The sequence below is a fragment of the Diuraphis noxia genome, unplaced genomic scaffold (genome assembly GCF_037042655.1).
Source record: "Diuraphis noxia isolate RWA-SAM2 unplaced genomic scaffold, SU_Dnox_SAM2 contig0003, whole genome shotgun sequence".
Lineage (NCBI taxonomy): Eukaryota > Metazoa > Arthropoda > Insecta > Hemiptera > Aphididae > Diuraphis > Diuraphis noxia.
In genome coordinates this window covers 42040715-42065890 of record NW_028301713.1, presented here as the reverse complement: position 1 = coordinate 42065890, position 25176 = coordinate 42040715, and the positions used below count along the sequence as shown (strand labels likewise).

At 27.2% G+C, this 25176-nt stretch overlaps 2 protein-coding genes across 2 annotated transcripts in view; one reads left to right on the top strand and one right to left on the bottom strand.

Annotated features, from left to right (window-relative positions):
• Window positions 1-23063, top strand: part of LOC107170450 (uncharacterized) — a 66351-nt gene extending 43288 nt beyond the window's left edge. The window contains exons 2-6 of the mRNA XM_015520578.2: window positions 8787-8998; window positions 11911-12046; window positions 13507-13628; window positions 16837-17095; window positions 22781-23063. Coding sequence (XP_015376064.2) covers window positions 8787-8998; window positions 11911-12046; window positions 13507-13628; window positions 16837-17095; window positions 22781-22881 — 830 coding nt within the window. The 3' untranslated portion in view covers window positions 22882-23063. The remainder of the gene's footprint in view (window positions 1-8786; window positions 8999-11910; window positions 12047-13506; window positions 13629-16836; window positions 17096-22780) is intronic.
• The window catches only part of LOC107172321 (tubulin glycylase 3A-like), a 32875-nt gene extending 8406 nt beyond the window's left edge, over window positions 1-24469 (bottom strand). Inside the window, exon 1 of the mRNA XM_089222846.1 lies at window positions 24404-24469. Within this exon, the coding sequence (XP_089078972.1) occupies window positions 24404-24415 (12 nt within the window). The 5' untranslated portion in view covers window positions 24416-24469. The remainder of the gene's footprint in view (window positions 1-24403) is intronic.
• Between the last annotated feature and the right edge of the window lie 707 nt (window positions 24470-25176).

Genomic DNA, 25176 nt, shown 5'->3' with positions numbered 1-25176 from the left:
ATAACTAATTAATTAAGTTTAGAAGTGTAAAAAAATATAATGCTTTAACGATTTAACGCTCCCACCTTTTCATAAGTAAATTCACGTGACTTATTACAAAATATCTACAAATAATGAATAATAATTTATACTTTATGAAATGGCATCGTTGTACCGAAACTATAATTAAATTTTACCTTCCAAACACACGTGCTAGCTGAAGGTTCATTTGGTTGTAATAACGGATCGTGTGTGATAAACCATTAAGTTAAAAGAATTAGATTGGAAATAGAAATATATATAAGGAACAGAATAGTGTACGAAGAACGATGAGATACCTCCGAATAACTTCTTTAATAACTAACGAACCAAATCATGTGTTTTATTTTTGCAAATTGCAATTGATCACTTCTCCAACCAACTTACGTGATTCTACTACTCATCATAAATTTCACAATGCTTTCTCCGACCAACGAATGTTTATAGATTCGAAACACATAATATTATATGATACATAAGTATGAAGCGCAATTCAATTATAAAACATGGATAGGTATATTTGTCACTGATTTTTTTAAAACTCTATGACCTTAACTCTTTAATTTCATGGCCGGCGTTTTAAAGAAACTGTTTCAATTATATTTTAATAATAAATTACAACATATTTAATGCATATTATTTTAAATACATCAACATGCTAATTATATGTGTCATTATTAATAATTTTTAGTTTAAAATAACAAACCCAATGACCAAAAATTTAATAAAATATTCTATTTGATTAAAATACTAACATTAAGTGTATAAAAAAATAGCAAGTATATATAGGTAACCAATCTGCTGTATGTACAATAGGTGTTGATTATGTACCTCATCATTGAGCAAGTTACATTAATAAATGTTTGAAATTTAAATTTGATAATAAATAATTGTAAACTATTTTGTTAAAATTGATCTACTCGTACATTATGAATACTTGCAAAGCATTTTGACATTTTTTAGTAAATATATTATAAATAATTTAAGCTAATTATTGAACATTTTAAAGTTTAAAACAATGTAACTCACAAATCACAAGTAGTTCATAGTTTCATAAAACTAGAAGAAGTTTCAGTATAAACTAGATTAATTTATTCAACACAGATTTTTTTTCTATAGATATTTTAAACAAAGAATAACAATTTTAGGTATATTTTTTTGTAATATACAAATATTATTTGTGGGTGTTTAGACATTTTTAAAGCACACTAGTAATAAGTATATCATTATATTTTATACTTATAGTAACATTTTCAACTGCAATGTTTTCGACAAAAAATTAAACCCATTGAATTACTAAAGCAAAATAGATTACTTTCATAACAATATTACTTCAAAATATATTTGTAGGTATTTAATGCAGGTTGCCAAACCTTCGCTCAGAATCGTTCATCGTATACAATGCTATAACCTCATTGAATTCAAATCTAATACGCCCATTACAATAACCCACTCGACAACTACTGTACAGCAGAGTGGTACTTACTTGCCCACCTTTACTCTCCCCCTCTTCCGATTATTTTGAAAAGTACTTGGAATTTTCAACTTTGACCTCCGAAAAGTATCAATTAGATCCAATTTTCTATTAAAATCAGAAACCACCCTCAATGTTAAAGATCAAAGCATTTTTATACAATAAAACTTGTACACAAACACAGAACAAAAAAAAAAATACCAATCATAATTTGTGAAACGTCTTTAATCTCAACGATCAAAATATTTTAAATTATAAAATCTAAGTTATTAATGCAATTATTATAATTATTATTTTATTTTCTATTTTATGATAAAACACTCAAAAGTACATTAAATATGCTTTTTAGAATAATAATAATTATTATGTACAATATGAATGTTAAGAATTAATAATACGACATAGTTTTGAAAAAAAACAATACCACCCACGGCCCTCATTTTGTAAAGAATTTATATAGAATAGATACAAATCCTCATTATATTACCAACCAAATATATTGTGTTAATAGTGGTTTAGATAAGAGCACAATAAAATGTACCTTTTATGTAATTAGGAGAGGTATGTTATAAACATATAATATATAGTTATAATGCCATTTTTACTTTCAGTATGCATTATTATTATGCTATATATACAGCGTGATTTTTTAAAAATATTAAATTTTAATAAATTTGGAGTATATAAAAAAATATTTTCAATACCTAGCATTAATACTTTCAAAAGCCAAAACAATAAGTATGAGCCTTATCCATACATTTTTATTAATTTGTACCTATGAGTCAAATAAATATTAATTAGGTATATAAAAATTTAAATTATCTAAAAATAAAACGATTGAAGAATTTCAATAGTGACTGTGAAACAAAATGCTATGTATACTTAGCATAATGTTATATTTATAGTTTTTACTAGAAGTAAGAACTTAAATAGTTACTTCTAAAAAAATTAACATTAATTTAATACTTTTATATGGTAAAAGTTGACATATTTATATAAGTAAATAACATATTTGCGAGATTATGAAATTCGTAGTACATAAAATTGAATTATTCACAAATTTACCTCTAAACTTTTTGTGTGTAAAACTCTTCAATTATTTATGTTTCACAAGATAATAAGTCGAAAACTATTACTCTTTTAGCGCGAATCTCTGAATCTCTATTTACGCTAATATTTTTTCAATTTCCTTAGATTTAAAATAATATTAAAAATCACTACTATGAAACATTTTTTTTTTTTTTTTTTTTTTTAATAGATACAATAAGATGTTCCTAGCCTTGGCTATCTACATCTATTGATATTACAATGGATGGTACATTTTTAACAATTTTAACATGATTATTAATTTATATAAAATTCATCATGAAACAATAATGCTATATATCTTATATTCTGTTTGTCTAAACTTTGAATATTTGTTGTTTGGTAAATTTATTATTTATATGGTATATTGTTATACATTGTAATTTAACAAAAAAAATATAGTTTAAATAAATAGAAGTAAGAGGAAATTGTACACAAACCATCAATTTGGTAATTAGGCGTATATAAAATAATATTTAATAGCAAATTGAAGTGAAACCCATAAATCGTTTTCACTCACTACAGTAAAATTGATGTTGGATCAGGAGTTCTCAAAAAATAACAAATTTTTTTGTGGAAATTGGAATTTATGATCTTTGGCGGAAAACGGTGCGGATGATAACAATCAAAGGACACTTTTACGCCGATCAGAATAATCGGTCACGGATGTAAGTCGACAATATAATTGGCTGTAACAGAGGCATTCAAACTTTTTCATCCCATAGCTTTCTGTGGGACTCACACAATATTTTGACATCTCCCAAATAATTATGAAAAATTGAAACAACACGCAGATACAATGTGGGTGATAATAACAGTGACTTTAGTACTATAAATAAAACTTTAAATGGACGCGTGGTTTGTTTCGGTTTCATTTCCATAATGATTATAACTAGGGCTGGGATTTCGATGCACTTTGCATTGTTTTTCAAAGCTTACTGTGCAATGCTCGTCTTGTCACAAATTTGTTTTATGTACATTTGAATGAGAATAAGAAAGTTTATTTTGCATTTTTTAGTTTTTAGGTCATTTTCTTAATTTTTTAGGGCATTTTAGAGTTTTTGGAGCATTTTTTGAGTTTTTGGAAACCAAGTGTATGAATTTGAAATTTTATTTTAAGATTTTAAGATTTGTACACCAACATGGTTTTTAAATAAATATAACAGATTATAAGTAGGTACTCCTAATTCGTATTATATTATCGGACAAGGTTTGAGTAACTTTTTATTGTAATTTATACTAAAATTATTAAAAATAAAAAAATTTGAAGATTTATTGCCCTTTTTTTAGGGCATTTTGGGGGTTTTTAGGGCATTATTTAGAGTTTTTAGGTCATAAAAGCATTTTTTTTAGGACATTTTTCGGGGTTTTTGAGGGCATTAAAATCCCAGCCCTAATTATAACTAATGTTTATAATAATCATACAAGACCTAGGTATAATGTCGGTTGCCGGTGCCTTGACACGACTTCCTTCACAAATTCTCTCGACCCTTCTGGGGAGTTGCAGGACACACAGTTAGAATACCTCTGGGCTATAACATAATATCTCTGGAGTCTGGAGAATTTGATCGTTTTTTACACTGTATAACAATAACAGTATAGGTAGATCAGGTAGGTACCTGTACCGCGGCCATCGCCCGTTTTACCAACACCGCAATCGCGTCCTTTCCAAACCCGGGTGTCGTCGCCGCAGACTGCACGGCGTCACGACCACTGCCGTTCAAAATATGTGATTGGCATTCTATCTTGAGACTTTTTCGCAATAACTGCACGTAGTTGTCAACAGTCCACGTAGGTTCATGGGTTTCATGTACGCCATCGTCGTTCCCGTCCACCGAATCGTCGTCGCCGGTCGCCGATTTACCGACATTCGCGGTGGAGACGACGACGACGTCTACAACCCCCGGCGGTCTAGGAATTTTTTTTACTGCGGTCTGCAGCGGCGTAGTTTTTTCCGCGAGTCTAAACGTCGCAACCCTTGTCCGCTTGTCAACCATTTTGGCGCCGATCCCTTCAGTGGTCATGGTTCTTTTGGTCGATCTCGTTGTGCTCTTGGCTTTTAACCCACTGCCGTGGTAGGACTGCATCAAAATAGTATTATTGTAGTTTGTGATTTGAAATCTGAGTCACAGATGTGCGTGCGTGTGATTTTTGGCGGGTTTATGGTCAATTTGGTTTTTTTCGTTAAAATATTATTATATATTGTTTCAGGTCAAATAATGTTATGTACATATATTTATTATGACTTATGTTACTCTGACGATACATCTCTGTTGAATGGCAATAATATTATAACGCTATACCAACAGTATGTGTAGGTATACTGAATAGATATTGTATTGCATATACTGCATGAGCGTATACGCTTGACTATAATAAAATTAATATTACAGAATAAAGGTCCAGGTAACTAATTTCGAGTTATAAGATAGTTCTATGATTTTTTTTTCAAAATGATTTTTAGCATATTGAAATAAAATGTTGTAAAAATGTTTACTGAAAAAAAGAAAATAATAACTTCAAATAAAACTAAAATTTTCATATTTTTTAACACTAATACAATTAGTTAGGTTTCGATGTTGTTCATTAAAACTTCGAGCCATATTATAGTGATTAGTGTTAGAAAATACCTTAATAATAAAGATACCGTTTATGTCATGATATATTTTAAAAGTATTAAGGATAATTGTTATACCTTCTGAATTATCTTAAAATTAACACGTGAGATGGGTACATAAAAAATTTGACTTGTTAAGTTGAAAGTTCCTCACAAAAATAAGTAACTCGTTATGTACTTAATTTAAATTTAATCAACATCTTAATTTAATTTTAAACTCGTTAATGTCCTGCCTTGAATTCATTATATTATATATTTATAAGCTATCGAATAATTTATATTCCAGACCGAAGAAGCTATTGTGTTTTTAGTAGATGAAATGTTGATATCGTTGACGTATCTGTTTAATATTTCCAATATATTGTATTTATTATTTAAATATTTATACTTGGTAAACCTAAAAAACGTCTTAATTTGTTATTTAATTTTAGAAAATATATAAGTATTTAATTCATAAAAACCATTTTTATCGATCAGAAGTACGTTAAGAATTTTTTTAAATAAACGAAACAGAAAAAAGTGAAAAAATATGAAAATTGTAATATATATATATGTCATTTCAATCATAAATAATATTGAATATTTCTAAAAGTTATGTCAAATAAAATAGTTGATGGAATTCCCATACTTAACTCTTATGAAAAATACCAAAAATAAATTAAAAAAACGTTTGGTACATTCTTGTTTTTACAAATTTTATGAACCATAAAGAAAGCCATAAGGTTAATTCAACAGTAAAAATGACTTAAATTTTCTTACTCAAAAAGTATAATCAATAGCCATAAATTATTACAAATAAAATCAAAGGGTATATCTTATAGAATATTATAACTAATTCCGTTAGGTAAAATAAGTGTGATACATATTTGCATATAATTTATTTGTAATTGTTATTTTTGAGTTATTGATATTTAAAATAGTTCCCTATACTTATAATGTTCATATGATCTATGTACCAGACCTATATTTACCTATATTATATGTGTTTTTGCTACTTGACTTAAAGTCATACGAATAAATAAATAAAATAAATGTCAATAATTATGACTTAAAATTGCCTATTGAAAGTTCTTACAGTCTTAAAAATAATTATTAATCTTTTAATCTCTATAAACTAATAATTAAATTAACAATAATTAACACAATTTTTCAGGGTGTAATAGTTTATAGTTCCTCTTCAATAGGTTGTATTGAAAACGTTTTTTCAGTAAAATATATTTATATCCAAGATTTAATGTTATTATATACTTTATAACCTATATACATAGCTTCCGAGGAATATTAATTAAATGAAAAAGATTAACAATTTATACAAATTTTATAAAATTTTATAACTTGCGATTTCATACTATCTTCAATTCATATTTTTATTTTATTGATAGTTGTATTCGCATTAAAAATAGCAAAAGTTTTACTACTATTTTTCTAAAAAAAAAGGAATAATTCAATCAAACATTAACTTACAAGATTAATTTGCATAAATTGGTTACCAGTTAAAATTTAAACAAAATTATATGTTTTAATTATAAGAACCAGCATTTCGACGAACGCTTAAACTTGTATAATTTAATAAATGTTATAGTTAAAAAGCAAAAATTATACACATTAAGTTTCATTACATTTCAATACAAATATCGGAACTAACCTTAATATTGTACTCGCGTACAATCCATACACATTAATGTATAATATTCAGTGGAAATAAGTAGGTACGTATATTTCAAATGTATAGGTAAAGTAATACTTCTTATTCGTGGAGAGTAAACATGAAGTCAAAATGAAAAACGCTGTTGTTAAAACAATACTGCAGCGTTTAGAATTATTTTTTTTTATCATACTGCAATGACAACAAATTGCTTAAAAATTATACGTGGTTACTCAAGGGACTCAATCCTACGTGTAAAGTAGAAGTTTCGTTTTACTTTCTTTTAATTTCGGTTTTTTCGGTTACAATGGATCAAAATGACAAAATCCTAAACATGTCTTTGGGTGTGGTTTTTTGTCCCGTATTTTCTTTTTTATCCCTCGTTAAATTTGTTAATAAAAATCAGGTTACCATTTTTCCACCTCCCCAAAGGTTAAAGATAAAAATTGGTTGTTTTCTTTCTCCTCGGTCCTGATTTATCTGGATTCCACACACGTAGTTTATAGCTAGTGTTGGTGAAATTGTGAAAATAACAAAACACAACTGGTGTTTGGTTTCTACGTGTGAAATACGCTACAATTAAATTACACACTGAAAATCACAGGCAAACCCCATCATCCGACCCCCGTTTTCAAAGGTTTGTGCAAACAGAGTTTCCGTGTAATTTGTGATTTTTAAAGGCAAACTAAAAAATAACAACGGGTAGAAATAAAATATTTACGTTAAATCACATTTATATATCAAACGCGAAATGCATATACAATTAAAGTGGCGTAATGCTTCTAATAATATATTGTAAGTATATATATACACACTCACACACACACACTCCCTGATTTCGCTTAAAAATATTTAACACGCGTTAAAAGTGTAATTCAGATCGTATATAGTCGTCATTATACAACGATAAAATAATACACTCTATATTTAGTTTCGTTTGATGAAAACACTCTTCAACATAATGCAGGTATACCTATGCATATATATTATATACTATTTACAGTACATGCACCTATAATACAACTTCTGATAATATTATTACAATGTCACATAACACCACGTGGGCTATTATGTATAAAATAACATTTACAATGGGTGGTCGATTATAACCGTCATAAAAACTCAAAAAGAGCGGGGAAAACAGTTTATTTATTTTACATTTGGAGGGTGTATTCATGATTTATTTAGACGACGCTTTGACAATGATTATAATATATTCAATAATCACTATATACGCGTACAGTCATCTGCAGTGCGTTGATATCCCAGATAACAAAAATTTAGAAATAGAGTTTAAAAAAATAAGTACCAAATGAAGATAATTGTGAGTAACTTTTATTTAATTTATACATATATGTATATGTATATATATATATATATATATATATATTTATTTATTTATAATCAATATAATATTTTGAACAATTATTATGCTATTACAATGACTCGCGTACAAGTGTTTGGTATTACATAATATCTGTATAGGTACGTGTTAAATATTAAATTTCAATTCCTTAGTTTTAAACAAATTAGGTTATAAAAAGTTTTTATGTTGCCCAGCCATAATGAAAAAAAAAATTGTCGATAGAGTATAATCTCGGTAATGTTATGTATAATATTCGTGCATAATAGACGTCTTGCAACTTAATAATATTAATATTTATTTTTATTAATGATAAATTTATAAATAATGATAATTGTAATATATAAAGTATATCTTAGATGACAATCATAAGATAGTAATTTGCTCGTTTATCATAAGACTATACGAGATAAAGTTGAAGTAGTTAGGCACCGCTTCTCTGCTATGTATATGAATTACATCATATTATTATAAGACCTTTCTTATCTATTAACTGATGGTAATAAATTAGTTTTTATTTATTTCTACTCATTTTATAGTTTTGTACGGACTAATCATATGTTGATATCGACTGTTGTTTCAGCATCTTTCATCAGCAACATAAAATTGTTGAACGTCCGAATAGCTAACCATACGGTATTAGGCGGTAGTACAAAACTAGAATGTACATACGACCTAGAAGGAGAAAATTTGTATTCGGTCAAATGGTACAAGAATGGAGATGAGTTCTTCAGGTATTTACCCAAAAGCAAACCAAAAATACAAGTTTTTGAAAAACGAGGCATTTATATTGACGTAAGTAATCGAATTACAATTATAATACAATTTTATATATTATTATAATTATGTATTATTAACAATTAAGTGTGAAAAGACAGTCGTGTGTGTATCAGCAGTAGGTTCTCACCTGTTGTCAATAACAGTCAGTACCTAGTAGGTACCTACACAGATATATTATAGCCACTAAGCTTAAACTAAAAGAAAGCATTCGTTGATATTATACTGTCTTTCACCGTTTTGTGATATTCCTTAGGTATGAATTCGCTAAAAATACTGTTATTTTACTCATTAATAATTATATAGCGTCATTATTTTATCGTCTTTTGTAGTAAAAAATAAACAACATATACTTATACAGTATAACTGCAGTATGATATTTTAAAATAATGTTATAAATAATAAACGTATAGAAATTAAAATATTAAAATACATATAAGTACTTGTACCTATACAAAAAGAAAAATTAAAAATTAAAAATTAAAAACTGCTTATTGTCAGACCTATAAAAAGTATTTTTACAAATTAATTTAATCTAAACTCTACCTTTTACAAGATACCTATAACATTTTTTTTTTTTAAATAATATTTCCTTAATAAATAATTGAATATCTAAGGTTTTTTTTAAAAAAAACCCTTGATATGATATAATACGATACTTGATACATCAATAATGACTATTTCAATTTATAACTCCTGTCAATACTCTTTTAAAAATGTATAAATAGGATACAGTATTTTTATAAAAATATTTATATAGGTACCTAAAATATGTTAAGAATGAAAAGATATTTTATGCAAAAAAATAAAATAATTGTAATGATACATAAAAAGTATTTTTATAAAATTATTATATTGATCAATATGAATTCCATATTAAAGCATTAAAATGCATTTTATCTAATAATATTATCAACCATTGTTGTATATCAAACTATTGATTTTATGTATATATATATATATATGTTCAACAGAAGCAAACATTTATTATTTCTTCACTATAAATTTGGGTGACTCCAGATCAAATTCCGAAATATATTACACGGTGGAAATACGAATATATTGCTTCCATTTCCTAAGGAATGGAACACGTGTGTTTTGAGGGAAGGGGAGTAATGGTTTGCGTATATGCGGTAAAACGACAAATTACTTAGGGTTGGCGTTCGAGTAATGAAATATTCAACAGAAATATTTTTATATCATCTAACGTTTAGGATCCAAAGTAAATATAAATGTCATATCATTATTGGGACTATGACTCAGAAATGGCTCAAACAAAATGACCTGGACCAAATAGTAAAACATATCTTTATACGAGTGTGCTTGATGAGGAATATTTCTTAAAGTGTCTAGGTATTTTAACTGAAGGAATATTCCGGTATACCTAATATTATACTTTTATTGGAGATTTCAGGTAATTGTTTGATCAGTTCATATTAATGAAAACTAATTTAATAGCACCGTCTCTTCTTACAAATTTGAATAAGTTTTTAAAACTTTTATTGTAAAATTAACAATAGTTGGAATTAATTAACTTTGTAAAGCAAAACAAATTTTAAAGATTGTAGGTAGCTTACTGATTTTATGAAACTACAAATATTTGACATCAATAATATTACTTGCAAGTTATTAAGTAAATTTGTAATATGGTATACTAAATAATGAATACAACAATAGGTACCTCTACTTATTGTTTAAAATTGAAAGAATTGTTCCATCGCAATACAATTATATATATGTTAAATTAAAATTATTTATTTTTTTAAATTTATAATAATTCATAAATTAAATACTCACAAGTCGAGTAATGATTTTTTTTAATCTTAATTGAGATGTATTTTCAACACTTAGTTGTATAATATTGTAAAATTGGTAATTATTAAATTAAATTGGCCATTACATAATATATGCATTAGGCTTTACAGTGTACCCCTGATTATGAATTAATTACAATTAAAATAATGCAGTGAAGACGTATTTATTGATAGAAGATATAAGCTTAAGTACATTTAATTCATACAAATTTTTTTATATTCTCACGTATTATACATAAGCAATGACTAATGAGTATGAATTGCGCTGCTATTGTATATTAAATGAAGCCCAATCAGCAATAAACCTAATTGAAAATATAACTATAATTGGATTGTACAAATAGTACTATCTATTTTGCAAAATCTTTGCTTAGTCAAAAAATTCTAATGTGTCTATGCTATACATCATGTATCTTTGAATTGTACTCCAAAATTATTCAAGAAAATTACCATTTATTTATAATTATTGACTTGATGTTTCAGTAAATAGTTATCGAAGCTGGTTAAAAATTTACAATTAAATAACATGAGCTCTCATCTAAAAATAACTACCTTATTAATAAATATTTAAATAAATGGAAGAGAATTTAATATTTAAACGCATTTATATGAATAAATGTGCTGAATGAATTAAAAAATATACAACACTGGTGAAAAATGAAGAGCATGCTTAAAATTACATATATTTTCTGCTTTAAAAAATTTTATTTTATTTTATAATAAACATATAAAATATAAATGCCAAAAGCTAATAATTAAAATCCTACAATGTGAAGTTATAAATCGAAATTTTGAAACACAAATATTGACATCAACAAACGTGATAATATGCGAATAATATTATTATTTTATGAATTAAACACACTTTAAATACATTTTATTTTAGTATGAGTTAATTTTTTTTTTGCATCTAAATAAAAGTTTTAAATTCATTACTAGAAATTCTTGTTAGTTATTATTTACTTTGTTATATTATAAAGTATAAACGTATAAAAATATGTCTGGCAAGAGAATTGAGAAGTTAATAATAACGGTGTGTTGTATAGGCAAATTAATAGCACGTGATATTATTTTGACTCCAAACTAAAATAATATACAATTCTACCTCGTTTTCAGATCGATAAATCAAATTCTAATGAAGTCGTGCTCAAGTCTTTAGAACTGTCGAGCAGTGGAACTTATAGATGTGAAGTGTCGGCGGAGGCTCCGTCGTTTCAAACCGTATTCCAAGACAGAGATATGATTACAGTTGGTATGTTACAGTGAAATTTGTTATAATTATGCACAATTACAATTATAATTGTATATATTAAACAATCGAATAACTTCTTTCTTCTTTTTGGCTTATTCCGGCCTTGAAGGTCCATCGCCGCTTCTACAACGCCTCTCCACAACTCTCTTTTCTTCGCCAGTTGTTCTCCCTCTCTAATATCCATAAGCTTGAGGTCTTCTTTGACTCGGTCAGTCCATCGCTGTCTTGGTCTCCCTATCGGTCGTTTTTTATTTGGTTTCTACATTGTGACATCATGCACTGTTTGACCCTCTGCTCTCCAGACATGCCCGGCCCAGCTTATTCGTCTGCTTTTAAGAATTCCCACTATGTTTGGTTCATTGAATATTGCCCTTAGTTCTGCATTAGTTCTTCGTTCATATAAATTTTCCTCGTTTCTTTTGGGCCCATAGATTCTACGCAGTATTTTTCTTTCAAATAGTAGTAATCTTTTCTCGTCCGACTTTGTTGACGCCCATGCTCCACAGGCATACAAGACTATAGGTCTAATGAGTACTTTATATAGTCTTATTTTTGTATTTTTGGAGATTAATCTTGATTTAAACACAGGTACAAGCGCAAAATAGCTCTTATTTCCTGTAGTTATTCGCCTTTTAATTTCTTCATGGCTGTCTGCTTGTTGGTTAACATCTACTCCCAAGTATTTAAAGTTTGATACCCTTTCGAAGGTAAATCCTCCGACTACTAACGAATTTTGTACTTGTTCTCTACGTGACACTATTAGATATTTCGTTTTTTCCTCATTAACTTGTAGTCCAGTCTCTTTTCCCTTACTTATCAGTTTTTCTGCCGACCGTTTTAAGTCTTCTTCGGTTTCTCCTATAATTATTATGTCATCAGCATACGCAGCTAGTGTAATATGATGTCCTTCTCCTATTCTTAGACCCGTGGCATCATCAAGTACTTCTCTCACTACTGACTCTAGGGCTATGTTAAATAATGTAGGGGACAACGCATCTCCCTGTCTAAGACCTATTTCAACTGAGAAATCTTCAGATAGTTCTCCGTTGAACTTAACTTTACACTTGGAATTTTGCACACATGCCTTTATCAATCTCACCAATTTTGTAGTGATTCCGAGTTGTCATTGCTTTCCATAACCTACATCGATTTACGGAATTATATGCCTGTTTGAAATCAACAAATAGTAGGTGCACATCTATGTCGAACTCGTGGCTTTTCTCTACTATTAGCTTTATTGTATGAATTTGATCCACTGTAGATTTCCCTGGCATAAAACCTGACTGATATTCTCCTATTATTTCCTTTGTGTATGGTTTAATACGATTTAGTATAATGTTCGATACTACTTTATAACAAGTGTTTAGTAGGGATATTCCTCTGTAATTGAATAACAATAACTATAACTACAAAAACATTTATGAATTTTTTTCGTGTTTCACATGGTAATGCACTGGTAGAAGGTCCGCAGATTGCTGGTCTTCAGCACGAATACAATGTCGGAGACATTGTAAACGCCAACTGTACGTCGACAAAGGTGCAATTTCACGCCCAGCTCATTTGGTACATAAACAAAGAAAAGGTACGTACGAAAGAACGACTGCACAAAATAAACATAGGTATTCATATAATATATATGTATTATTATTATATGCGCGTAATATTCTCTTATGGGAAAGTTATACACAAGGTACCGCGGGATCGAAAAGCTAAAAAATGTAAAGAGGCAGGAGAGAAATGAGTTTGTGAAACGTTGAAAATTATTGTCATGGGAATAATATGTATTTACTCAAAAATAATGCTGTTCGATTTTTATCAGTAAGCAATGAATATTCATTTCGACGTAACCTCTCCATATCATATATTATGTTATCCGCATACGGTTCTATATATACACTCACACGCGTGCACACACACACACACACACACACACACACACACACACACACACACACACACACACACACACACACACACACACACACACACACACACACACACACACACACACACATACATAGAGAATATTTAAATAACTTTATTCTGTAAAAACTGTAATACTGTTTTTTTTTTTATTATATACCTTTTTCTTCGAAACTGAAACTTGCAAAAATATTACTTGATAAAATACGCTCTGATAATATATAATATAAGAATTTCACTTTTTTGACAAAAATCTAGTATAAATAAGTAGCGTTTCTGACTCATAAACTAACGACTCAATATAAATATCATATAATGTTGTTCAACACTCTCGATTTCAACAATGCAAAACATCTAAGAGATTTATTATTTACTTTTTAGTTTCTAAGAGAACTGAGAAGTATTGTTTAGAATATAGTAATTTGTTTTCGTATAATATCTAGTATTTAAATATATTGTTTGTTTGTTTCTAGCTTCTGGGTGTTTGAAAATCTAATTACACAAATTATTAATTAATATAATTTACGAATAACAACCATTTCAAATTATGTTTTAATTAAATATTGTTTAGAAATAACTAAATAATGATATTAAATAAATAACTAAATAATAATTTTTTTTTTTAATTTCCATTGTAATTTTCAAATATTCTGAAAATATTATAACACTACATATCATTGGAGATATGTATACTATTTTATTTAAAACAATTATTGTACAAACTATAGTTGAATAGAATAATTATAAATGTAAGATAATTAGTATTTAACTAGGTTATGGTAGATATTCAATTATGAGTTATGACATAAACACATATAGAATACCTTAATTTGTTTTGAAAGTCTGTAGCCTATAAGGGTACAATAATATGAAGTCATGCCAACAGCAACCTACATTTATTTTATCTTGATCCATTTCTAAACTATTATACCTAGTAAATTGTTATTTAAATAACCATTAGGAGGAACTCAATACTTGAAGCATTTATTGAAATAGTATAGTTAACCTTAATAATGATTAGCTTACCTATAAAATGTATTAAATTATTAAATAAATATTGTAAAATATTTTTACAATAGCATGAAGTAAAATTAATGACTTAATAACGGCTGTTTGTAATTTTATCGTAATATTTTGGGAATTTTGTATACGTTTAACACATTATAAAATACCAATGTATTACGTCCAACATAATATGTATTCGTTCATTATTGATGTGTATTCATATAAATATTAACTCAACGTACTAAATACTAAATAACGAAATACTATTAAAAAACAAACGATTTAATTGATGCTATATAATATTTCAATACCTATTTTTTTTAAGTTTATATTTTCAATTATTATTCGTTTATCCTTGAATGGTAAATTGTCGATAAATATCATAAAATTAATTATTAACTTAAACCATGATAATATGGGTACTTTCAACAAATGTATAAACAAAAGCGTCAAAAGCAATTCGATCTAAGATTATTCCTAAATATTTATTATTCGACAGACATCATTTCGGTGTTGTTAAATACTTATTTTTTCACGGAAAACAAAAAATATTATTTCAACTAAAAAGTATAATGAATATGAATAATAATAGCTAGCATAACGTGTTATCTTTCTTCATTGCATTAATAACTCTATTCACTTATATTATTTAACTGTTAGATTCTGAACGAAGTGATGAATGTATTGATTTTACAATGATGTGTGTTTTTTTTTTGCCTGTGAACAGCATAACTAGTCGAAATAATGCTTCAATTTCAAACTTTGGGGGTGGTTTCTGATGTAAAAGTGAATATCCTTGGTGCATTATAGTGGTCAAAAGTAAACATTTTCCAACAGTTTTCAAAAAAATCGAGAAAAAAAATGACAGAAAAATGGGAATTTTTACGCAAAACCAGTTTTACTAATCACTGTAAATACTTGAAATTTTCACCGAATGTTTATTATTTATAAACAGTAAAATTTTTTTTTTTTGAAGTGTCGATTAAATTTTTTTGGCCCTATCAAAATACTTGAAAATTTAATACAAAGTTCCTCATAAGTTATTCTTATAGTGATTAAAAAATTATAAGAACACATATTGGCACAATTTTTTTTTTATTAGCATTTGAAGTTCAAATATTGACAAAAATTCGTCAAAACCATGAATATTTGCAAATTATTTTGTAGTTCAAAATTCTAAAATTGTTTGTATTTATATCTAAGGTTAAAAAATTCAACACTAAGTTTTCCATAAGTTTTTCTTCAAGTAGCTATAAAGGAAATTTGAAGCGTCATTATAGGAAAAATGTTTTGAGCGTTTGAGTTTTAAATTTTTATGAAATCGCGCAACGATAACGATTTATCCTCAAACCAGGTATATGCGTATATCTATGATAATATGAGGACATAAGGTATTATGAATTATGATAACTACATGAATGTTTTTGGAAAAATTGATTAACCATGCCTTATTTTAAAATACGTCCTAATTGAAAAATAAAATATTTGTTTCAAAATAGAATATATGACAATATTTAAATATAATATATCCTAGACCGACAATTATTCATCTCCGTTCAGAATCGTTTTTCGTATATAATGATACCTATCATTGCATTCAAATCTAATCCGCTTTTTTTATTATTTATTTATGAGCATTTAAATTTTGTTTAAAAAGAAAGAGTATTGAGACTCGTGAGGCACACCATGCAATGTACGTATGATGCATTACCTTGGTTAATAATTTTATATTAATATTTGATACGCCTTATATATTTTTAACTAAAAATAATAAGAAATGAATGACAATATTGGTAGATTTTCAAATAAATATAGATATTTAAAGCACAAAACTATTGAAAACATTTTTTACATTTATTTAGGCCAACTCTACAATTGTACAAGGTCCGTACTACAAGGAGCACTTCACTGCAGGTAACGAACGACTTGTGACAACTGTACTTGGACTCAGCTTCAATGTGACCGATGGCCATTATAAGAGTGGTGAAATATATCTGAAATGTACGGCTCAACTTGCTTCGTTTTATTTACACTCAGATGAAAAAATTGTTAAGTTCACCAAACGACCTCCAACAGAATCAATAATTTCTAACCAAGTTCAACAGTCTAATAAAGTACAAGGTAAACACGAATTATATGAATTATAAGCCTATGGGTTATGGATAACTAGTAAATATTGATTCATATTTCAAAATACTTACAAATCGTTTATTTTTTGATCCTAAATGTCACCAATATAAAATTAAAATTACTCAATGATCACGTGTGCAACAATGCACATTCAGTAATTACGACCTTAAGGCATGCCACCGTAAAGGTACTGTCAATTTAATTATGGATTGTTTTATTGCTCTTTTACAGTTTAAAATATTGTAAAGCGATGATAACGAAGATATAATATAATGTTGATCAGATAATTGATACAATGACACGACTGAAGGCCAATACTACGGTCGGCTAACTATCATTATTTGACGCCATGTCATAATTGTCATCGTCATCGTCGTCGTCGCTTTACAATTGAACATTGTACAATGGGGTGGGGACCCAGCGCACAACAATTTTTTTGCTAAAGTAGGTGTAAATGTGGTCTCAAATAATAATTATAGACTATTATTGTCTACGATTAAAATAATAATAAAATATTAATTTAAGATGTGGAATTGGGGGGGGGGAGTATTTGATAATAATATAAATTGGTATAAATAATTTGAATTATTCAAATTATAAAGATCTAAATACAAAAAAAAACAATAATTATAATGTGTTACAGGTGTATAAGTTGACATTATTGTTCGGCAGATATATTGTTGGACTTTTGTGATAAATTGTTATCGAATGAGAATAATTTTGAATAGTTTTAGGTTTTAGTAAGTTATGTTTTCAATCTTTACCATAGTTGTGACTTTCTTTTGAGTTACCTACACCGAGAATGTGGCACCCTATATGGACTATACCACTATACGTATGTTTTACTTTTATGTTTACCCGCCCTGCATTACTTTATATTACATTACTTTATCGTACATATTATATTATACTACCTATATATAACTTTATGCGTTTTAATAAAAGTGAAGTAAGTATGATAGGTCGTGGTTCGAGTGACATACGTAAAAATTTCTTAGAAAGATATCGCGTAGGTAGGTATTAACTATTAAATTGAGTTATTTAAGGCAGATATATATAAATATATAAGTGCTGTACTGCCTGTACTGTGTATAAATACTCTATTATGTGAATAGTAAATTAATGTATTAATGATATATGGAGAAACAGTTTATAAAATGGGTGCATTTTATGGTCTTAAATAAAACTACAAATTTAAAAAAATCCGAAAATCTGAAAATATTTAAATTATTTGATTGCTAAAATAATTTTTAATTATTCCACATCTATATAAAATTCATTATGATGTCTACAGTATTTTCATTTACCAAAATTAATTTTATTTAACATGTTTATACCTACCATTATTTTTACAATTTTTTTTCTTATTGCACTTAGATAAATACAAACTACTACTCCTACAATTAAAAAGGAAGAAACCCAAGCCATTGTAAAACTATTATATATTCTCCTCTGAGAATTTAAAATATAAATAACCTTTACAGATTTTAAAAGTTTATTAAAATTTTATATATATAGATTCCACTCGGAATCTAAGATGAAAACATAACATAATGCAAGACTGTAAGAGAAATATATGGGTAACATATAAGTAATATAATATAAGATTATAAAACAATGTCACGCATAAATGTGAAATTACATGTAGAATAATACCCAACGGAGTTACCTAAGCCAAACATACACATTTTCAATTTGTATGGGTGCACAATTTCTATAAACAAATTTTCGTTAAACCCTATTCCAAGACAACAACTATACTTAGGTATAAGTCTCTAGATATTTCTACAAAAATATCAGAATTAAATTACGTTTTTATGATTTTTAAATATTAAATGTTTATCCTGCTATAAACTTAATTCGAGTTAATTGAAATAACTTTAAACACCTGTAATATAATTTTATGTATCATAATAATATTTACTAATGTTGGTTTATTACCGATTTGTAGAAATTGAAATAATTCATGGTATTTTGATTGATTTAAACACTGACATATTCGAGGGTATACATATATATTATACATAAATAGCGATTACAATGGTACGTGTTATAGTGAATCAGACTTGACAAGTCATAAGACTTCAAATAAGTTAACCGCTGTCAAAACTGTCTCAATATAATATTTTGACAGTCGTCATTGTTATATAATATTCCTCATCACACAGAAACAACAATATAATATATTAATCATTTTTTTTCAAGTATAAATAAATCTCTCTATTACCTAAATAAAAAAGTATTGTGATTTTTATTTAGAAGAATGCCATTGATGTGACGACTAAAAATAAAATAAATAAACAAATTACATTTATGAGTTAAAAGTGGTGGTTGACAAATAGAGTAATAAATAAATCAATAAAATAGTCGCAATATATTTTATATTATTCAATTGAATTACTGATATTCGGGAATCTCCCTTACAAATAATAATGTAATTATTTTCATTAAAAATGTAAGTTGTGTATATACATACACCTAAAAGTAAACCTATCGTTTTTACAATATACGACTGTATATTTGATCGTTATTGTAAATTATTGTGTATAATATTTAACTTATATACTATATAGAACGTATATTATATTTTAAATTAACATTCAACCAAACATTAAATATTAATTTATTATTTCACGGGGACGCGTTATATCAAGAGAATTAATCTGTATTAAACATATAAACTCGTATGCCGGTTTATCGATTTTCGGTGATTATATACAGCACTAAATGGGTGTATGTATAATCTGGAAGAGATCGGTGTAAAAAGAAGAGATCAATCATGCTTTGTTGGTTAGATGAAGCTGTAAAAAATGAGAAGATTAAACAGCAGGCGACTATTCTTTATAATCGCGAAGAGCAATTACAAGATACGTTTTTTTCCGTTGTTTCTCTTATCCACAATGTAATTCCGCCAAACGTAAGTAAGTTTTTTCGCACACTCTTAATATATTGGACAAAGATTTCACGTCTAGAACCAACCACGTGTATAAGCACAATAAACGGTATTCGTTTCATCAGCCTGAAGAAAAAGAAAATGTAACAGTAGCACGCTACATATCACGGTTGATGCAACAATCTAATGCAATTTTCCAAATGTGTGAGTAACGGCTAATATACAGGGTGATTCTCCAAGCCTGCTTACCCCCATTTTTCCTTTAATAATACTTTTATTCAAATTCAGATTTTTGAATTTTACAAGTAGGTGCCATTATACGGCGCATACTAGTTGCCTCCTAATAAAATATACGAATTGCCTCCCGTCCTTATCGTAAATAAAAACGTTAATTTACACTAGTTGCCTCCAATCACCTGCAGGTAGTTCATAATTATATACGAATTGCCACCCAAAAATTTTCACACTATTTGCCTCCCATATATAACTAAGTAGTGGTTCATAAACTTCACTTAACAGTTCCACATAAATAGGTAATGTTTATTCATTATTAAAAATATCAGACTTGGTAAAAAGAATAATAATAGAAAAATAATCAATACAAATAAAAGATATTTTACTACTAATTAAAAATATATAGTGCAATTAAAAAACATCAGTCTTAGGTATAGGTATAGGTCTTTTGCTACTGCTACATGATGTTTAAAAATGTTTGGAACCACTCATATATATTTATTACTTGACTAATGGGAGGCAACTAGTACTAGGCCCTTTTCGTTTATGATAACATTTAGGGTACGTCGTGGTCGGGAGGCAATTCGTATAAAAATTATGGGCCTTTTTGACTTCGGGAGGCAACTAGTGTGCGCCCCTATTAAAAGCCATGTTTTTATAAATTTAGATTTAATGTACTACGTCAAAAGTGTTCTGTGACGCATGACGATACAACCTTCTGTTTTTCAAATAAAAATCTTATTTTTTACAGAAAATTTTTAAGTCAACACCTATTAGAAAATGTTATGATGTATCTAAATTAATATTAAAACGAGTAGTTCCTGGAGATATTAAAATGTTTAAACTCTTAGTTTATTTATTATTCTTAATAATAGGTTATTACTAGTTAGTAGTTACTAATTTTTATACCTAAAGTAGGTACTACACGATATTTACAAATTATAAAATGTTAATATAATAATATAAATTATTACAATGTCCATATCTTTGAAGCTCTTTTATCTTTAAAGCAATTACAGTGGACTATTATCCTTAGTACGTAATATAAAATAACTAGGAAATTGCTCATAGCCATACCTAGGAGGGGCTTGCCCCTTAAGTATAAATATCAGCCATCTTAAGAATTATTGTTATGAATCTCGTTAAGATAAATGCAATGAGAACAATTGTACTTTTGAACAACAATAAGTACTATCTAATTAAACTTGACATGGCAAATGACAACAATACCTATACTAATATTATCACTTTTCTTAATATTTATCATCTATCTAACGATTTTTCACATCAGAATATACCTATGTAATAAATAATAACGTTTTAGATTCTGAGCAGAGTGAGTTAGTAATTTGAGAGGCAGAAACTAAAAATTCCCAATACTTTTCTTAATAATAAACGGGTATAATAATAAAAGTAAACAAATTAATAAAAATAGGGAATTTTTAAAATTTTTAATACCTATATACAGCTATTTCGGTAAAATCGACATTGTTTTTTTGGTGAAGATCGAAAGCTATTTTAGACAAAGGTACGGTGACATTTTCGATTTTATGCAGATTTCGTTAAATTATATGTTAAGATTTTCGATTTGTCAAAAAGTTGGAAAAATAAATACAAGGTTGCTTATAAGTTAGTCATACTATACCTACAATTTAAAAATAATAAAATGTTTTTATAAGCATTTAAAGTTAGAATTTTGACAAAATTCACAAAAATCACGAAAATTTGCATATTATTTTAAATTGGAAATTCATAAAAAAACTCTCTTTTTATGTCTGAGATTTATAAATTGTATACAATATTCCTTATTAAGTTTTTTTCTACAAAAAAAAAAAACAAAAAGTTAACCGAAATTTCACATTCATTATATTAGCGTTTGAAGTTCAGATTTTTTCGACAAAGGATCCTTAAATTAACTATTTCGCCTAAATCGACTTTTAATATTTTGTTGAATTTAAAAGTGAATAACTGAAGATATATTACTTGACATTTTCACCAACTGCTTACACAATTATATTAGCATTTTTTAAACCACACGTAAAATTTTCAAAATGTTTTGTCAGCTTTCAAGCTATATAAATGAGGAAGGTATATGAGCATGTATACACGGACGCGTATATAGGTTCTATGAATGTGCAATATGAAGTAAATATATGTATAAGCATATTATATATGATTGTATGCCCAAATCGTTTGAACCGAGAAAGATCTAAATTGTCTAAATATTCGTCGTTAAATTTCAACGATGTGTTTTCTTAACTTATTAATAAATAATACGGAAGTTTTTATATAAAGTTTAAGAAATGAAAATAGATTACATATGATATTTCGGATGTGTAAAGAATATGTGATACGTTGTACGTTTAATATTTCTATTTTTGGGATGTAACTCGTTCTAGCAACATAACTATGAATAATAAAGGTCTATAATGAAATTCGATTTACAAGTACCTACGTACATAATATATATTACTATTTCAGAATTTTAAGTAAATTAATTCGACAAAAATTGTTTGGTCTTCATTTTTTATTTTTTTATTTTTTTGCAGAAAAGACTTCAATCAGTGTTCAAAACACACCGAACATCATTCATCTAGCATGCGTTTTGCTGTTCTGTCTGCGAAACAACAGAAATTTTCAAGTTGCATAAGTTGCATACTAATTACGAACAAATAAACATATATTATTTGTAAATGTATTATTATTGTAATTCTCATTATAAAAATAATCGTAGTTTATTATAACATTGTAATATATTGTTTACTTCATACATATTTTTAATGCAACTATATATATAGTGTTATAATATACGAAAATAAGTTATTCAATTTATTTAACGAGAACATTTTAAAAGTACTATTATACATTATATAATACGTCATATTATATTAACTTTTAAGTTCGTGAAAGCACTGTTATAAATAAAGCTGTCAATGTAAAGCATTAAAAACCACCGAAAAATACACTTACAATCTCGAAAAATGTCAGTATAAAATGCATTATAAGACGTAATATAGGTAAGTAGTAAGTACGATGAAATATGAATATCAAATATCAAATGTAAAATATTTTTAATTAAAGATATTATTATTATTTAAATAGGTATAGCAGAGTGCACCTACAGAACATGTAAAATATTTAACAAAAATTAAAAATAATTCATAAATTGTGTATAAACACTATAAACTATAAAGGTTGGTAAATTTACAGAAATAATTAAAAATATTGAAAAACTGATGAATATCAAGTCAAAAATATCAAAAACTGTAAAACCTGGTTTAAACTTAAAATCAAAGAAGTTATGCTGGTAAACAAAAAATAATGCATTTATTTTCAAATTCATAGCTCTATTTATAAGTAATAATTCATAATTTACTGTAATTTATTGTATATATTGTAATTAATTTACGCTTAACAACTTAATGATGTTAAAAATTCTTTATTATATCAATAAGTTAGATGACCTTGTATGTCAGAAACACTTTAATTTAAAAAAAAAAAAAAAGTTATAATTCATAAAATGCTATTTTATTCAATTATTTAATGTAAATAACTTGAGCAGTCAAAAACGTTTAATTGAAGTATATTATACAGGTGATTGATTTATCAAACAACACTCCGCATTATTTAAAAAAGTATTGACTTTTTTCAAAATATTTTTTTACATAGTTTCAAGTTATTAAAAAACCAACGTTTTTATTAAAAAATGTATTTATTTATTTTTAAATATTTTTTATCCTTATCATTTTTTAAGTCTTTTATTTTTTTGAATGACAACAAAGTTTTTATTCCATATTCCAAAGCAGCATATTTTTTCAAGGATTTTTTTGAATCAAAATAATATTCTGCTTTGGAATATGAAATTAAAACTCTATGTTGTCATTCAAAAAAGTAAAATCGGGGGGGGGGAGGGGGGATATAATTATTTGTTTTTCTTAATCACTATTAGAATACGAAAAAAACATTTGAATAACATTTATTTAGCTGACATTTGAGATTTTTTTATTTTTGAGGACTCACTAAAATTTTACTAATACCCATGCATACACATTAAAATACTAATATAAAATGATGTAAGTTTCTACATTTGTATTTTTTTAAGAAAGATGATCAAAATAATATGTTATAAATATGTTACCAGCCCATCAGAAAAATACTAGAATCTTTCTTACCGAAATGCGCATTACAAACACTCAACATTTGATTATCGCTAGAGTTCAGATGTTGCAGTTCTATAAAACATTAAACAAAAAGCACTTAAGATAAAGCAAAAATAAAATTATGTATTTATATGCAATAAACACTGAAAAATAAATTTTTCAAAACCTTTAACTACTAGAATATGAAGTGTGGAATAAGAAATTTTAAATTTTGGCATATTTATAACAAATAAAATAAACGATAATCCCAAATTAGGCATATAAAAGCAAAAAATGACTCGTGACACAACAGAACGGTTGACGCAAAACAACTGAATAATTTTAGAACATACCTTCTGCAAATTTACGACTTTTCTGCAGGGCTTATTCTAACGGGCAGTAGGGCCCAAATTGGGCAGTAGGAAAAATCAAACGGGCAGTTGACTTTATGAATATGGGCACCTTAAAAAAATATAATTTTTCTTATAGAATAATTGAATTTCTACTGAATAATACTGAGCTCAGATTGATAAAATATATGTAATTATTAAAGTTATTAATAAATTTGGGAAAGAAGAACAGTTTTTTCTTGGCGCTGGTGAGGTGTGTAAACGTGGAGCTGTAGGTATTTTAGAATCAATTGAAACTGCCTGTATTAATATACTTGGTATCGAAGTATCAGAGTATATTTTTAAAAATATGTCGTCAATTGTAACCGATGGTGCTTCAGTAAACATTGGCGAGCGTGGAGGACTATGGACATTGTTTCAACAGAAATGGCGATCATTATGTGAACAAAATGTTCC